The sequence below is a fragment of the Acomys russatus genome, chromosome 4, assembly GCF_903995435.1.
Source record: "Acomys russatus chromosome 4, mAcoRus1.1, whole genome shotgun sequence".
Taxonomy (NCBI): domain Eukaryota; kingdom Metazoa; phylum Chordata; class Mammalia; order Rodentia; family Muridae; genus Acomys; species Acomys russatus.
The window spans coordinates 66,987,274-67,005,280 of NC_067140.1; the positions used below are offsets into that span (position 1 = coordinate 66,987,274).

The 18,007-nt window shown below is 49.8% G+C and overlaps 1 protein-coding gene across 2 annotated transcripts; it reads right to left on the minus strand.

Moving 5' to 3' along the window:
* Positions 1-54: 54 nt before the first annotated feature.
* Adissp (adipose secreted signaling protein) lies at positions 55-13,700 on the minus strand. Of its 2 annotated transcripts, none has more exons than XM_051144648.1 (6): positions 13,567-13,700; positions 7,143-7,259; positions 5,572-5,714; positions 1,921-2,059; positions 929-1,051; positions 55-756 (listed from the first exon to the last, which is right to left on the minus strand). In XM_051144648.1, the coding sequence occupies exons 2-6, from the start codon at positions 7,159-7,161 to the stop codon at positions 656-658; spliced, it is 525 nt and encodes a 174-aa protein (XP_051000605.1). In that variant the 5' UTR covers positions 7,162-7,259; positions 13,567-13,700; the 3' UTR covers positions 55-655. The 2 variants fall into 2 exon arrangements, with proteins under 2 accessions (XP_051000605.1, XP_051000604.1); XM_051144647.1 differs by having other exon boundaries at positions 57-756; positions 929-1,054.
* Between the last annotated feature and the right edge of the window lie 4,307 nt (positions 13,701-18,007).

The window sequence follows — 18,007 nt, forward strand, 5'->3', positions numbered from 1 at the left end:
TGCCTTTTGGGGACAGGCGCTACAGTATCTTCTTGTGGCCCTTCCTCCTGGGCCAGCTGGCCCATCTGTGAAGGATAAGGTAGTCTCGCAAACCCAAGGAACAAAAAGCCTCCACCGGCCTCTGATATCTACTGGGATTTTTATTTATTGAGGTCTCTATCCCAAACAGTCATTTAAAAACCAAGTACCACAGACCTGAGGGGTAGGAGCTAGGATCTGTACCTCCTCACCACATGAACAGTGGTGGGGAAGGAAGATGGACGGGCAGCAGGGGTGGAGAAGGTGAGACGACAACAGCAGCAGCAACGGGGCATCAGTGTCACAGAGACAGAGCCACTCTGTCCTCTCCCAATCCCTAGCTAGAGCCCCTATGGCTTGGGGTGAAAGAGGTAAATCCCACCCCAGGTCCCTCCTCTCAAATAGCCTCCTCAGGGCTCAACCCATTTCTTCCGTCAGGCACATGGGAGAGGAGACTGAAGAAGAGGCAGGGTGGCGGCAGGAATGAAGGCAGAAGTAGGGAGCATGAGCAAGGTCTAGCCCTGCCATGCCCACCAGGGGAGAGGTGAGGAAGCCACACCATCACGCAGCATGTCGGGGAGCAGGTGGAATTTAAGGCTCAGGCAGGCAGGCAGGCAGGCAGGCGCGGCCCCAGGCCTCAGTCGAAGCCGTGCCAGTCGCTGTGTTCTGAGTCGTACTCCAGCTCGGCGCCCACACACTTGACGCCGTCCAGCAGCATGGGTGTACCGTGGTGCCGGTCTGCAAGGTAGGTGGCACGTGTTAGCGTGCTGGCTGTGTCCTGGCACCACACAAGGTGTACTACCCAGGGACCTCTCCCAGCATTAGCTGCTGGCCCTGCCAGCTTCAAGAATCTCCTGAAGCCAGTCTCCTGTCTCCCTCCTTCAGCCAGACCTGCCCCCATCTCACTCACCCATGACCCGGGCCTGCACCATCACTCGCACACAGGTGCCTGGGTCACCCTCGCAGGCCAGTAGCATCTCCTCTTTGAGGACACCTTCTTTGTGTGCCGAGTACTCACACTTGATGCTGTAACCTGCTGGAGGACAGGGGTGGATAAGCAATCAGTACCTCCCATACCTCGTCTACGTGGTCCCCAGCACTCCTCCCCAGCACTCCTCCCCACTCAGTAGGAACTTCTGCTGAGCCTCCTCCAGAAGAAGCCCAGATGGTCCCCTCAGAGACCCAGCCCCACAGAGCTGCTACAGGACTTAAGATCAATGTGTCTCTGGCCTGAGACCCCAGCATGGCTCTAAAAGTGGAAGACAGGGTCCACTTCATCCTTCATATAAGAGGTCCCACTGGCGTCACACAGGAAAGCAGGAAGAAGGTGCTGGAGTTAAGGAGAGGCTGTCAGAGGAAGCTTTGAGCAGACGGGATGGCAAGAGGAGAGAGGCCTGTCTCAGTTCTTGAAGGGCAGGTGGTTAGGTGCAGCAGTGGGGACACGGAACTGAAAGTGGAGCTCAGCAGCGTGCCCTGAAACTGACAGCCTAGTCTCTGCCAGGCTGGGGATCAGGAATGGGTCGGGACCAGAAGCTAGCTGGAGAAGCAGCCTAGAACACAGGGCCTGGACTAGTGGTTTCTGGACATTAGGCACCAGAGTTCCCTCTACAGCCCCTGCCTTTTTATCTAGGAAGATGAGGGGGAAGCCTGGAGGCCCAAAGCAGTCCCTCAGTGGCTTCCCACCTCTGGGGCCTCTCCACTGAGGGTACCACCAGGCAGTGGACAGGTGCAAACCTGCAGTGTGTGTTAATGGGATGGACTTCTCTGTCCAAAACCAGAGGCCTGGGGCTGGAACTGCCACACTCCCACACCGGAAGCTCAAGGAGGTGCCATGCCCCTGACTTTTGCTGAGTCGCCTGTTCATCATAAGCTGGGGAAAGGGTGTCCCAGTAGGGGACCTACCTTCAGGGATGGGCGTGACACTGAGAAGCTTGAGGTGCAAGCTGTGGACAGGGGCCTCCCGGACATCCTTGCTCAGCCTGCGCACAGGAGGCAGAGTAAAGGTGATCTCATACCTGTGCAGGGTCTTCAGGAAGCCAACCTGCAGCAAAAGGGGGCAAGGGAGAGGCATCGTCACAGCTGCTTCTCATGCGGCATCAGAGTATGCCGCCTGTGCCCCTGGTGGAGCCCAGCATCTGCCTCCCTGCGTGCCCAACTCCTGTTACTGTCCAGCTGTCCTACAGCCCTAGCACCATGGCTCCAAGCCTTTTAATAACCCCTTCCCCCTTTAGGCCCGTGCAATCCCTGGCATCTGTCTTAGAGGCTCCACAGGCCTCAGTGGTCAGTTTTATAGTTAAGGATATGGAAGTCAGGGAGAGGCTGCCTAGAGGCCACGTTGTGAACTACAGACCTCTTGGTCACTCCTGTTCTGTGTTATACACAGTAAGAAGCCAGCCACTGGCCCGGAGGGGAAGCTTGGTGGGCAGCACCTGTCCAGATTAAGCAGTCTAGTCGTGACTTGACAGCAGAGGATGCGCGAGAGGAAGAAGTGGGGAAATGAACAGCAGGGTCTGGAGAATGGCTCAGTGGTAGACTATATACTCAACATGTGTGAAACTTGGTTTTGAGCCCAAGAACCAAACAAAAAAACCACACTAAAGCAGCTGTGGGGGCCCAAAGCAGGCACAAGCCGAATATTAACAGCTGTGGGAGCCCACTGCAAGCCGAATATTAACCACTGAACCTGTGGCCTATCTGCTGACCCCATGGTAATAGATGCCTTATCTGCACTCAAAGGTGCCATGTGACCAGTGACCTCTGCTCATGGCCCAAGCAATTTCTGTCATCCAGATATACTGCCAGGCAAACCAGTGTTGTCCCAGAGGGACAGATGCCTTGGGAACTTCTTGGGGTGAAGGGTTATAAGCTGAAATGCTGCTGAGAAGAGTGGCCTCTGGAAAGCTCTCCGAGACAGGCATGGCAGCTCACATCTACTCCCAGCACTAAGCAGTGTAGGACTGCCACAAGTTTAAGAGCAGTCTGAGCCACCCAGTGCCTTAGGCCAGCCCGGTGACACTCTCAAAACAAAGAGCTGGGATATAACTCAGTTGGTGGAGTGCCTGTCTAACATGCATGGCCCTCAGTTTGATCCCCCGCACCAAATCAAGTCAGGCATGGTGCGGCACACCTGCAATCCCAGCACTTTGGAGGTTGGGGGCAGAAAGGTCAGAAGTCAAAGGTCATCCTTGGCTACACAGCTAGTTCAAGGACAGCTTGGAGTACTTGGATGCTGTCTCAAAAAACAAAACAAAAAATACATTTTTTTAAAAATTGGGTTTCTATTTCATTTATTTATTGGGGGTGACAGGGTGGGTTTGGTATATGCTATAGCACTATGGAGGTCAGAAGACAATTCACAGGAGTTGGCACTGTCCTTCCACCAAGTAGGTTCCAGGGACCAAACTTATTTAGTCAGGCTGGGCAAGTACCTTTATTACCGGCTAAGCCATTTCAGTGGCCCTCAATTTATTTTTTCAGGGCTAATGAGCTAGCACAGTAGGTAAAAGGGTGCCTGACAACCTGAATCTGGTCCCCAGAACCCACACAGTAGAAGGAGGGAACTGAATCTTGCACGTTGTCCTCTGACTTCCATATGTATGCTATGGCACACCTCCTCCCAAAAAGAAATAAACGTTAAAAGGCTGGGCAGTGACGGTGCTCACTGTTAATCCCAGCACTCTGAAGGCAGACACAAGCAGATTGGTCTACAGAGATGAGTTACAGGACAGTGAGGGCTACACAAGAGAAACCCTGTCTCAAAATAAATAAGTAAGTAAGTAAGGTTTAAAAGGGGGTGGGGCTTTGTAGGGGCTGGTAAGATAACTTGATGAATAACGGTGCTTGTCACACAGATTTTGGACCTGAGTCCAGCACAGTGTGAAAGGGAAGCAGAGAACTGACTCCATAAAGTTGTTTCCTGACCCCCACAGGCGCACTAGGGCACAAGCAGTATGGCACACAAACATAGTAACAACTTTAAAAGAAAATTTAAAGACCTTCCAGCTGTACCTGTATGCTGCGACCTGGGGCCCAGCTGTGGTACTTGCAGAATTTGCCAGGGAAATATTCAGAGATGTCCAAGACAGTGCTTATCAGCACCCTAATTTATAACAGGGATGGAAACAAGCGGAAAACCCAGGAACATAAAAACAGCCATGACATATGCCAAATACCAGATGGGGGTGAAATCTCATTGAAAATTATTTCCTGGAAGGCAGGAAACATTTTGCAAACAGAAGCAAACAAAAATCACATGTCAGCTGGATGTGGTGGTGCACGCCTTTAACCCCAGCACTTGGGAGGCAGATGCAGGTCTACAAAGTGAGTTCCAGAGAAGCCAGGGCTACACACAAAAAAAGTCCTGTCTCAAAAAAACAAAAGCCCCAACAACAACAAATATTAGCTTTTGGGGAAAAAAAAGCTTTGTAAAAATACACTAAAACATTCACCACAGTCACTACTGGGTGATGTGCCTATGACTGTGGCTACAATTAACTTTCCTGTCAAGGTTTTTTAGTGCCTTTATTTTGTTTATTTCCCTGGAAACCATCAACTGCAGGAAACAGAATGAAGACTTTAGAGCTGGACAGAAATGAATACAAACCTGGCACCCCTCTGAGGAGGGCAGCAAGTCCTGTCACCAGAGGGCTTTCCTACTCAAGTCTGAGACCCTATCTTACTGACCAATCCGAGGGCCTCAATGCCTATGTCTCCCAACACAGCCCCTCCAGAAATTCCTTCCTGTCCCTTCCAAGTGAGTGTGGAACCTAACAGCATCCAAGCAGCTGAAGGAGCCACGCTGCTGGGTATGTGAAGTATGGCCATGAGTAAAAGTGTCCCACTAAGGAGGAGACTCAGAGTAAGGCTGACACAGCTTGGTGGTAGTGTCTGCAGCATGCTCACGGCCGTAGGCTCATTTGAGATAATTAATACAACTACAAAGAGCCAAATCTGGCAAAGAGTAAAAAGTAACACCTCATCATCACCATAATTAGTGACATCACATCCACACATCCTTTCATTCTCACACCGACGACGTTGTTAAGGTGTGAATAGCCAGCTGGTGAGATGGCTCAGCAAGAAAGACTTGCAGCCAAGCCTGATAGCCGCAAAGTGGAGGAGAAACCAGACTTATGCAGGTTGCCCTCTGACCTCCATATGCCACCGTGGCATGCATGCTGCAACAAAACAAATAAATGTAAAAAACAGAGCAAGGCCAAAGGAGGAAGGAGATAAATGGGGTCAAACTGCCCAAGGCCACAAAGCCAGGCCAGCCTGCCCAGGCCTGACCCAGGCTCACGATACCACAGCCTCTGTGGTTCTTGTTTATGGCCTATGGACTAGGCCACTGAGAGCAGCCTTGAGTCAAACAACATCTGTTTAAAATTACTTACTGATTCCCTCACCTCCCGTTCGACAGATGAAGAAAGGTTCAGGGAGAGGCAAGACTATGCCTGTGACACCGGCTGTGGAAGGCCTTGGATGAATAGGACAGCTTCTAGAAGCCAGGCAAGAGGAAGGAGTGAGGTTGGTGAGAGGGAGGAGCTCACATACCTTAACTAGAAAGCTGTTGTCACTCTCCTGAGTAACCATGACCACAGAGTCATGCAGCTTTTCATCAAAGTGGACGTGGCTCTGGGAGCCTTCTGCATCATGGCCTGCTGCAAAGCGGATACTTCGGACTCTGGGCTTATTGCCTAGGAAGAGGAGGAGAGAGCTCCAGGTGCTGCTGGATTCCTTCACCACCAGGAAACCACACCTCCTAGTTTCCTGCCCATCCCAGACTGCTCTTGGCATCCTCCATCCCTGGCATCTAGTGTTTTTCAAAGATTTTTATTTGTGTGTGTGTGTGTGTGTGTCTGTGTCTGATTTTATGTGCACAATGTGTCAAGCAAGAAGACACTGGATCTTTTAGGCATAATAACACACACTTTTAATCCCAGCACTTAGAAAGCAGAGGCAGGTGAATATCTGTTGAGTTCAAAGCCAGCTGGTGCCACATTGTAAGACACTGCCTTAGAACAAAACAAAAAAAAGCAGCAACAACAAAGGCTAACAACAACAAAGATACACAGGAGCTGGATTCACAGATAGCTCTGAGAAGCCTGGTGTGGGTGCTGGAAACTCAGCCCAGATCCTCTGCACGAGGACTGCTGAGCCATCTCCCCAGCCTCGTGACACCTTGCCTTCCAGGTTTGTTAGTGCATAAGACAGGCGCAGCCTGTGACTCCTGATAGCCCCAACCAACCTGGGGTACAGCAATAAGAATGGAGTCTAGGGAGTCTACTTGCAAAGGGAGAAATAAGGTGTTAAAAACAACACACTTTGGGGCCAGGGGAACAGAAACAAAACCACCTGGTTATCTATAAGAGGCTTTAGCTGCCACTCAAGATCAGTGGTCACCAGGAATTAAGAGGCTGAGCAGCGTCCCAGTCTAGCTCCACTGTTTCTTCCTCTACTAGTGTAGATTAGGGTCTCTGAGGGGTGTTAGCTATTACTGTGATGTGCTGGGAGTTCTAAGGCCAGAAAGGGCAGGGATTAATACATACTAATCGGCTGATAGGTAGTCAAGAGCCTGGATATTCAGCCTGTGGGAAACCAAGGGCATGATGTCAGCTCTCTGTGACCCTCCAGCAAGGCCTTAGGCTTCCCGAGAGTGATCCAGAGTCACTTCTGAGCGAAGGCCTGGCCTGGCACTGGCCTGGGTTCTCGGATTCTCAGCAGAAGCCCTGTCAGACAGGCATAGCCACAGTCGCTGGTGCATCCCAGTCAGCCTGATTCTCAAATCTTACTAGGTTTCCTTTGCCTAAAGCCTTCCAGATTCATGCTGAGGTCTCTGATATTCAAGAGACTCTACATGTCCTTTAAAACTGACACCAGAGGAACAGAGTGGCTGACGTATAGGCACACAAAAGCAGATACTTCCACAGAATGGCCAACCAAGGAGCAAGCAGGGCTCCCTGCTAGGGCCTGGGTGATCCCTGGAGCCGACACAGGCGCTGGCATACTCTGAACAACACAGAGACGAACGACATTCAAGGCTGAAGCAAGTCCAATATGCAACAATACTCCCTCCACCAGGGGCCACTCCAAGAGCAAACTTACAGACCCAGGACAGCACTTACCTCTGTTGGCTGCAGCCATGGACACCCTCCCTGCCACTGGGCAAGACGCACAGCTCCTGCTTGACACTGCCACTCAAGCTCAGCAGCCTGCCATGCTCCAGAGACAGTGGCAGGAACCTGAAGGATAAGGAATAAGGAAACAGGAGTCAAGACCATCCATCAGCCCATGGCTGGTGGGGATCAGAGGGCTTGGCTCCCTTTGAAAACCCTTGTTGCTTTCAGCCAATACAAGGTCATCTGTCTGAGCCATCTAGTTAACACACATACCCTTAGCCCAGCCCAGGCCTGCCTGGTACCCTACTGACCTAAGACTCAGCCAGCTAGCTTCAGTTGCCAAAGTGACAACATAGGACTCTTATGTCCAGCAGGAAAGACAGCTTGGAAAGGAAGCTTTATTGGCATTTTTTAGATGCTATTTCTGGCATTACTGACCCCAAAGAGCAGGCCCAAGGATGATGGTTGATATTCAGGTCATACACGCAGTTCAAGTGGACAAAGATCAGTCAGCAGGGCGCTCAGAAGTGGGCAAGAACAGGAAAAGACCTCGTAAGACGTCATATTCATATTTTGACCGTCAGTCAACTATTTAGACCCTAACCTGAGTCATGGAGGCCTCTGGTTCAACAACCCAAAGGCTGCTTCAGTGCAAAAGGACATAAAAGAAGCTGAAGGGGTTGATCAGCAGGTAAAGGCACTTGCTGCTGAGCCTGATGACCTGATTTTCATCTGGGGACCCACGTGGCAGAAGAGAAACAAATCCTGCACTCCTCTGACCTTCATACATATGCTGGCTAGTACATGTGCAAGTGTACACACACACACAGAGAGGAATGTAACAAAATTAAAAAGAATCCCATGAGGTATTTTTACGAAGCCTCCGATGTATAAGGATGGAGCCCATTTAAGTGTCAAAAGATTAGTGAGGGCACCTGATGGAACAGGTGAAATATACAAAACCAACACATGCACAAAGAGCACAGAAAAGGTAGAAAGCAATCAAAACAAACGCAAACCCCATGTGTCACCACTGAGGGCAGCAGTGCCTCAACTGTCTGCTATGGAAACCGGCAATTAAAGTGAAATAAAAGCAGCATATTTCTTGTAAGTGAACTGCTTTCTTTCTAGGCAACTTCCTGCTGACAACAAAGGACCAAATGCTAAGTTATTCTGCGTCCCTAAAGATACAAATGCCAGAGGCAAGGACACTAACGATGCTGACCCATACGAGGTGCCCAAGTGGCACTAGCAGATGACCTGGTGATACGCAGGGAGAATGACAGGAGATTGTAATGGGAAGATATAACATCTCCCCTTTCTCACTGTGGGACAGCCAACACATTCACACCTCCAGATGTAAGACAGCCCGCAGGAAGTCACAGCATCCCTAACAAAGGAAGACTGATGAAGATGCTAACTGAGCCTCTCTGCCCAAATTCTTAGCCAAAACCATGGGATTGTGGAACACATTAAATAACTGTGAGCATGCAATGAGACCATCCAGGAGACAGGGTGTGCCACAGGACAACTGACCTGTTTCTTTTTAAAAGCATGCAGGGGTGCGTCAGTGGGGAGACTGTTCTAGATATGGAATTAGGCCACAGCCTGTTTTTGTTTGTTTGCAAATAAAGTTTCATTGGGTCACAATCCCTCTTGTTCCTTTGTATGTCACTTGTGACATCTTTGCACTAAAACAAAATTGCTTTGAAGAGTTGTGATAGAGACCTTGTGGCCTACACAATCTAAAATGTTTATCCACCAACCTGTATTAGATGAACACACAAGCAAGGTTCCAAGAAGGCAGAAAAATTCTACAAGAAAACTGACTCCCTTCACCTCATCAGCTACAAGAAATGGTGGAAGGGGTTTCTAACTGCCTATTAAGAGAAGACATGTGAAGGGCTGGATGGCTCAGTGGTTAAATGTATTGCTCTTGCAGAGGACCAGAGTTCGAGACCTAAAACCCTGTCAGTCAGCTCACAATCGCCAGTAAGTTACTCCACTTCTAGGTGGATCTCTGTGAGTCTGAGACCAGGCTGATCTACACAGAGAGACACTATTAAGAGAGAGACACAGAGACAGAAACACGACCTGGAGATGTGACTCAGTAGTAGAGTGCCTGCTTAAAATGTGGCAAGGCCACAGCACTGCATAAATTAACTTAATTAAAATATATTAAGAAGGGCTGGAACTGGCCAGGCGTTGGTGGCACAAGCCTTTAATCCCAGCTCTCAGGAGGCAGAGGCAGGAGGATGTCTGTGAGTTCAAAGCCAGCCTGTCCTACAAAGAGGGTCCAAGACAGCCAAGGCTCTGTGTAACAGAGAAACCCTTTCTCAAAACACAAAAACAAAAACAAAAGGGCTGGAACAATGGTTAAGAGCACTTGTTGCTCTTACCGAGGACCTGGGTTCAGCTCCCAGCACCCACACAACAGCTCAAAACCAGGAGCCTGATGCCCTTCTGACCTCCTTAGCTACATAGAAAATTGAAGCCAGTCTAAAATACTGATTTTATTCAGTGAGATAATGGAACTGTGCATGTGCGTGCATATGTGCGTGCGTGCGCGCGCGCGTGAGCGCACGTCTTTTTCAGAGAAGCACACTGAAGTGTTTAGAGATGAGTGGCCTAGGAGTGACCCTGGATAATCCAGAGACAGAAGAGAAGCTACAGGGTAGCATTATAGTCAGTGGCTGGGCCTGTCCAGGGCATGAACTCAAGGTCCCCTGAGTACTAAGCAGTCCTGGGAACCAGTGGGAATGGAGTTGACCTTTCTTTCTTCCCTACTGCCTGTTGCCTGACAGGTCCACCCAGTCTTCCACCGTAGTTAGGGTGTTCACAGCTTGGGTCCCAGGATAGCCCTGGTAGAAAGAGGCCTGGGGAAGTGCATGGAAGTCCAAGATTCCAAACTCCCGGATGCAGAAGCAGGCACAGATAGCATCAACACCCTGACAGAAGCTCATTCCCAGATCCTGGAATGAAGAGCTATGCCCTACTCACCTCTGGCAAGGGTCACCTCCAGGGAACCTAGCCTCAGAAAAGAGTCAACTCCTATCAATATTCCAGCCACTTCCTAAAGTGGTAGGTTCCAGGCGGTGACAAGTGACCAGAGTGGCTGGCCTTCTTGCTTGCAGAGGCTGTTCTTCTAGATGCACTTCTGCAACCATGGGACAGCCACAGTCCAGTGTCTGTAAGGTTCTCCCAAATCTCAAGACCCTTCCTAGAGATATGGATGACCAGTGGCTGGTGAGTAGAGTCTCATGAGCCCTTTAATGGGAACAGTCTGGCCTGGAGTAGTCTCAGCCTTCTTTTGCCCAGGTCCTCAGCCAGAAACTCCCCAACTCCCATCAACACCTAAGCCAAGCCCCAGCATCTTCTTTTTAGGAAAGCAACAAACACTCCACTCCAAATCCCAGGGAAGGCCTAGCAGCCCCCTCTCTCACTCTGTGATCACTCGGTTTCAATCTTTCCCATCATAAGGGACCGTGACTGTGGCTTTGCCAAGTGTCCCCAGGATCCATCAGAGCACTGGAGAGGAAGGTGGATCAGTTCACATTTGTTGACTGAATTAATGACGTCCGGAGGGAGGAGGTCCAACAAGGACAGATATGGCATGATCAGGGCGAGTGGCTCTCAGGAACGTCTCACCCTCATCTCTTAGCCAACTCTTGCCCTGGAAGGCAACGTCCTTCCAGCTGAGGTTTCCTTGACAGTCCGTTGGTTCCCTCCCATACCCGCCCCAAGAGGAGCAAGCTGCTGAAAGCAAGACCTCCATTTCCTGCAGTGGCCAGAACCTGAAGGGGAGCCTGCACCCAGGAACTGCCTGTAACCCTAAGAACGGTAAAGCGAGTAACTGCAGGGACCCACAAGAGCCTGGAAAAACCAAACCTCCTTTCACCACAGACAACCTGCCAGTGACTGCCCCATGGGAGCTACTCTCATCCACACAAATTCCTCATTAGAAGCAGAAAAAAGAGGCCACTGGGCCTCTCCTGCTGCAGTTCTGTCCACAGGGACCTGCTAGGCCACCTCACAACCCCTAGCCTCGCCATGCCTCCAGCCTGCACCTGTGCTAAGTCCCTACTGTCGCCTAAACCCACAGACATGAGGGGAGGGGGAGGGGGGGCGGCTGTGCAGCATGAACTCAAATTCAGATCCTGCCCTTGCTGGTGAGTAAGCATTGGCCTTCTCTTCCCAGGGTTTGATGCACTTGTGCCTAGAACACTGGGAAAATCAGCCCCCTCAACCTCCAACCGCTGCAAAAACAAAGCTCTGAGGGCCTGATTCCTAGAGCAAAGGCAATTTCACCAGAAAAGAGCATTTCCGGTAACTCTTGGAGGAGCCCTCTGGGAGCTCAATTTCTCAGACACTAGCTGAGAGGTTAAGGGGGCCTCTCTCCCCTTCCTTCCTTCCTTCCATTCCCTGGCAACCAGGCTCCAGGAAGACTACACGGAGGAGGCTGCTGTGGGGCCTTTTCTACTTTAGTCCCCTCACGTGGCACAGCAGATGAGGCCCCTGTCCTCAGATGACTGTCAATAGTGAGAGGAGAGAAAACTGGGTATTGCCACAGGCAAACTTGGGAAGTAGAGGCAGGAGCATCAGGAGTTCAAGGTCACCCTTGGATACATAGTGATTTAAGACAGCCTGAGCTATCTGAGGCAGTATCTCTTAATTATTCAATTAATGAAACAAAACAAACAAACAAAAAAAAAAACATACAAATCAAGTGACTTCCTGGGTGGCTGCAAGATGGGGAAGGTTGAACAGCCAAGGCCTTAGGAGTTTTTCTGGCTTTCAGATACTCTTAGGAGAAGCTGGAGTAACAAAAAAAAAAACCTATGAAGAGGAAGGAGGCTGCTTTGAGGCTACCTTCCCAAAGAACTAGCATGTAGGTAAACAGCTGGATGGCTGCGGAAAAATCCAGGGTCCTCAGTATCTTGCCCCACAAGTGCCGTAAGTCCTGGCTGCAACCCCAGGCAGCCCTGTTCTGGCCCTCAAGCTCCAAGCTGAAAGCCAAAGATGGTCTATCCACGGCAAAGTGGTATGCCTGAGTTGTGACTCTCTTCACCCTCATCACCTGCCTCTTCCCCTAGCCCCAAGCTATCAAAAAGCCAGTTTCAGCTTTGACCCGTGCTGTGTGGCTAGGAACACATCCCCAAACCTTTTAGAGTCTCCTTTCTTGCCCATTCCTCAATCACCATTCTCAAGCTAATAGGGGCCTTTCTCTATGCCAGAGCAGAGAGCAACCTCCTATCCTTCCTACCGCCTCCTCCCTTACACCCATCCTGGGATCCAGGCGAAGCACAATCACTCAAGCCCAGCAGAAGCATTTGTCCAGCCTCCCCTTAAGGCTCAAGGTTCATCCACTGAAGTCTCAGATAGGGAGGACCACATTGAAGCCTCAAGTGGAAGCAGTCTTCCATTAACTCAGCTTTAATCTATCTTTGACATCTCTTACCCCGAAGCCAAAGATGCAAGGACGGTATGATGTTTACTCTCAAAAACAGTGGAGAGAAAGGCCGACCTGTGAAAGGGGTATTTTCGTCTCCTGCCTACAACCAAGTGCTGCTGTCCTCGACCCAACATCCACTTCCCACATTCCCCTTGACCTCAGCCAAACGAGGGCGCGCTTGGATTCCTCTGGCCTCTAGACTGTCTGTTCCACCCAAGAGGCGGAGGCCATGGGGTGAAAACTGCTCCTGATCTCCCTCCCTCCCACCCACCACCCACTCCTCACCCACCCCACTCCCTGGCGCACTCCTTCATGCAGAGCAATGCCCAATCTCCACATCCCACCGCCAAGATTAAAAAAGAAAGACGCGAACTGTCCAACTGAGCCCTGTTCACTAACAAGAGCACTGGTCCAAAACCTAAATCACATCATTTCAGCGAGACACTGGAGAGGCTCTGGCACTGGCCCCATGTCCTTTTGCACCGCCATCGCTGTGGGTGTGGCACTCCCCACCCCACTATTATTGTCTTCTCGGGGGACAAGAGCAGCGGGACCAGCCTCAGACGTACCCATATTAAGCACAAGGCCGCGGATCTGTCCATCTGAGATAATGCCCCGCGCTCTCTGAGCTCGCCGGGCTGACGCAGGAGTCTCCCGAGACGACCCTCCCAACATCAACAACCTCATGATCCGTGCCCAAGCACCGGAGGTTCAGAGGCTACTCCTCCAAGGTCACATAGAGACGTGGGGACCAGGTGGGAAGGGGAAGACAGCCCCATAATACGGCCCCACCCTCAGGTGTCACTTGTACCCTGCCAGCTAACCGTCACTTGTACCCAGGACCCCACATCCCCCACCCCATCCAGCTTCTGCAGAGTTCCCCAGGCTAGAAAACAGAGCCTCCAGCTCCAGCACAGGGGAGGATCTCAGACCCAGGAGCGGGCTCTGGTGCACTAGGAGGAGCAGGGCCCATCTCACCTTGCAGGCGAGCCCCGCGACCAGGCGGGCAGGAACGACCGCGGAGGTGGCGGCGGCAGCGGAGCAGGCTCTTGAGCGCGAGGAAGAGCCCCGCGCCGCAGCAGCCTCGCGCCACGCCCTCTCCTCCTTCATTGGCTTGAGGGGCGTGGAGGGGCGGGGCTATGGCACTTCAGACCAATGAGCTGTATCTGAGATCCACCAATGAACGACGAGATTCCGTATCACGTGCGGGCGGAGGGTGCGCCCCACGAGTCGACGTCACCCCAGTAGCACGAGCTCTGGCGGTTAAGCGGCGGGCGGCTACGTGGGAATAGCTTCTGGAAGCCGACCAGAGCGGCCTTCCCCACGAGGCTTCCGAGCTGCAGCGGTTTTATCTAAGAGCTAAGCTATCACCTTGCCCACTCGACTTTATCTGGGTTTCGGTGTCTTCCTTTCCCACCCTACTCCGCATTCCAGATAAGCATAAGAACAAAGAAGGCACGCAGCGTGGGAAGGGGGAGCCTATGCGGGCGCCCCCGGGGACAGAAGCTTCTGCTCCTGGTCTCCAAGGAGGCGGTCGCCATGGCAGCGGGATGCGTCCCGACCCACCCAACAGGGTGTGGGCGTCTACTTAGAGCATGAGCAAGAGGCACTGCCAAGGGTTTTTGGATTTTTTTCACAGGCCCACCTCTCGGTGTGTGACTGTCTCCAGGTGACTTAAAGTGCCATAGGAACAGTCAGAACACACAGGCTCCTTCTTTCGAACTTAGCTAGAGGAGACAGGACATGGACTGCTGAGAGCTTGCTTCCTTTTCCAATAGAATATGCTCGTTGCCTCAAAGTATCCACTCTCCTGTGTCCTTATGGTCTTTAACCTGACTGCCAGTCTTCATCTGCATGCTGTTATTAACAAATTAGTCTTTCTCGGCTATTGTTTTCATAGCGTCCTTGCCTTGCTGCAGAAGGCCCAGCGCTTCCCTGCTGTCTCCAGCAGAGCTTCTCAAACTTTCATTGGTGTTTTGGATGGTACGTGCGCTCCCTGCTGTTGAGAAAATTCTGTCCCCCAGCCGTGGACATTGAGAACTTTGCGTTCTAATTCCGGCCCACTCAACCCCTCCTCCCACCTTTCCATAAGCCCCGTCGTGTATTCCGGATCTGTTCCTTTCCAAGTCAGCGGACAGTGGGTCCAACGTGTCCTGCAGGCCACCCTGCCAGGCAAAAGTAGCCTGCGGATGTGTAGCCTCCGGAGCTTTTCATTAGTAATTCTTCCTCCGTCTTCTTGCCCCTCATTCTGCTTCTTCACAAAGGATTTTTGATTTCCAGTCTTCTTTTGAACTATCAGCTCTAACAACATTTACTCTCATTCGCTTTCCAAATCGGAACCAAAAGCTTCAGGGTAGTGATCTCTCTGCCTCTTGGGAACACATCAATTTACCGTAGTCCCCCTCACACCTATCCCTCGTGTTTATTTTACTAGGTGTGTGTTAACGTTCAGTATTCCTTTTCTCTCCTGCTGCCTTTCACTTGAAACCCACCTCTTGGTGAACTCTATTAAACACAGACTAGTTGCTAACCGTTTACTGTGTGGGGCAATTTTCTAATCGTTGACATTTTGGTTTTTTGAGACAGGGTTTCTCTGTGTAGCCTTGGCTGTCCTGGACTCACTGTGTAGACCAGGCTGGCCTCAAACTCACAGAAATCCACCTGCCTCTGCCTCCTAAGTGCGCCACCACACCCAGCTCATCTCCTTTTAACGTATGTCCTAAATATGTAAGATGGGCAAGTTACTGTGCTAAGCTCTGTGCAGCAGAAGACACCCACAGCTTACTGTGAGAACACCACGCAGAACCCGGTTTCCTGCTCATGCCAACACTCCTCATGTTCCCAGACTCTGAGCATCTTGGCTACCTGGGAAAACCTGAGATATGGAGCTACCTGTACTGGGACATGCTACACACTTCCAGGAAAGGCCACAGATGGTTCTGGAAAGCTCCTGGAGAAAATAAAACTTTTGGTACCAAGAGAAGACCACGGTAGAAGTTCTATGGATGCTTCACTGCTTCTCAACAAGCCTGTACACCAAGAAGATCCACCTGCCTCTGCCTCCTGAGTGCTGGGATTACAGGTGTGCACTGCCACACCCAGCTCTATGGATGATTTTTAAAGACAATATTGAACAAAAGATACCAGACTCAAAATGTCTGCTTTTGTATTTTAGTGTGTTTCTTTTGGTAAATACATGTATGTATTTCTCTCAAGTATATATCTAGGGTTTGCTGGTACATAGCTTATAGTAACTTTGTAAAGTGTTACTTAGCTAGTAGGAACTGCATTTTTCATATGGATGTTTCAAATAAGGGTGGGCCACTACAAGCATTTTTGTGTGCGATTTAAAGATTAGAAGAAACATAGCAGCAATGCAGAATTTGACATTTACAGTCTTGAAGGAAGATATTTGTCACCTACACAGTTTGTTGATCTGCTGACTTACCTCGTTGCTACCCTGAGTAGCATCAAGGCCTACCAGGCCTCTGTGTTTTCCTGATCCTCACTCAACCATTACACTTCTGAGACGGATGACCAAGGGGGCCTGCTGCGTCTGCAGTTCACGCACATGAAGACTAAAAGCAATGACAGCTGACACTGAGTTCCACTTTGTTCAGGAGCTTTTGCTCTTAGAGTCCACTGTGTCTCACTTAATATCCCTTTTCCCACCCCAACTCCTAATCTGTGGACTTGGAACTCCAGCATTAGATGTAAAACCATTAACTTTACTGAAGCTGGTGCTGTTTGTCCTATCATCCTCACTACTTGGGAAAGCAGAGACGCGAAAATCACAAGCTGTAGGTCTCCCAGGCCTAAAGAGTGAGTTTAAGGCCAGTCTGAACAAATTAGTGGGAGCTTAACTGAAAAAAATTTTTAAATGGTTGAGTGTAGGAATATAGCTCACTGGGAGAGTGCTTGTCCAGCATGGGTAAGACCATGCACTCATTCCCTGGTACAATAAAAGAGGCACAGAAGCCTTGTAGAGACTGTTTAGCCATCTCCAAAAATTACCTGTATTTGAATCCCTGTAAGATATTCCCCGTGGGTTAAAGAGATTGCTCAGTAGTTAAGGGCATGAGCTACTCTTTCAGAGGACCCAAGTTCGGTTCCTAGCACCCACTTCAGACAGCTCACAATAGTCCGTAACTCCAGCTCCAGAGGAATATGGTGCCTCTGGCTTGCACAGCACCTGCACTCATTTACCTAAACACACACACACCAGACATAGTGGTGCACACCTTTAGTCCTAGCACTTGAGAGGTAGAGGAGGGCTGGAGAGATGGCTCAGCGGTTAAGAGCACTGACTGCTCTTCCAGAGGTCCTGAGTTCAATTCCCTGCAACCACATGGTGGCTCACAACCATCTATAATGTGATCTGATGCCCTCCTCTGGCCTGCAGGAGTACATGGAGGGAGAGCTCTGTATACATAATAATAAGTAAATAAGTCTTTAAAAAAAAAAAAGGCAGAGGAAGGCAAATCTCTGAGTTCAAGTCCAGCTTAGTCTACATAGTGAGTTCCAGGCTAGCCAGGGCTAAATAGTGAAATCTTGTCTCATAATTTAAAAACAAATTCATTTTCTTTTTGGGAGAGATAGAGTGCAAAAACATAAAATATAAAAAGTAAAAAAATTTCTTCTGTTTCTCTGATGGGACCGTAACATAAATATAGCCACTCATTCATAGGAAATCACAAAACTATTATCTGAAGTGTTTGTAGTTACTGAAACTCCGTTTAGCATTGGTAAAAGAGCCAGTTTTGTCACAACCTCTCCAATAGAAAAACTAATTTACTTCTTGAAAACACTGCACAATACAAGCAAACAATGTAAAGCCACCTCTTACAAGTGTTTGCCTCTGCTATGAGCCAGCCATGCCCTTTTATGGAACAATGTCACAGTATTAGAACTACAGATACATTCATTTATTTTGTTTGAAGTTGGGTCTCTCCGTGGCTGGCCTGGAACTTGCAATATAGACCAGCCTGGCCTCAAATTTGTAGAGATCATTATGCCTCTGTCTCCAGAGTGCTAGGATTAAAGGCATTTGCCACCACACCCAGCATATAGCACTCTTTAACCTAGCAACCCCAATTATAAAATTTGTCATCCAGATAATCCCCTACACAATACTGTTATTAGGGTATAAGCCTACTTATTGTTTCATTTCTATTATTAATAACAAAAATAAGAAACAAGTATCCAAGTATAGGATGGATTAAACAATAGAATTTTATGTGACTAAAAGAGAGGACATTTTCAACATAGCAACATGGAAGAACCTTACATCAGGCAGGGTTCTCCAGAAAAGCAGAACTGATTGAAGTCAGCACAAAAGTAGAACCAAAATAAAGAGACCAGGGGATTGCTTTGGTATGAGGAGTTGTCTCACACAATTAAGGGGGCTGGAGAGTCTCAT

Excerpts from the sequence above, each read along its gene's own strand:
- Adissp (XM_051144647.1), bottom strand. Across the intron at positions 2,060-5,571 it reads ACAACAGCTTTCTAGTTAAG|GTTGGCTTCCTGAAGACCCT; the intron begins GTATGTGAGCTC and ends CTTTTGCTGCAG. Across the intron at positions 757-928 it reads GGTGCAGGCCCGGGTCATGG|ACCGGCACCACGGTACACCC; the intron begins GTGAGTGAGATG and ends CCTACCTTGCAG.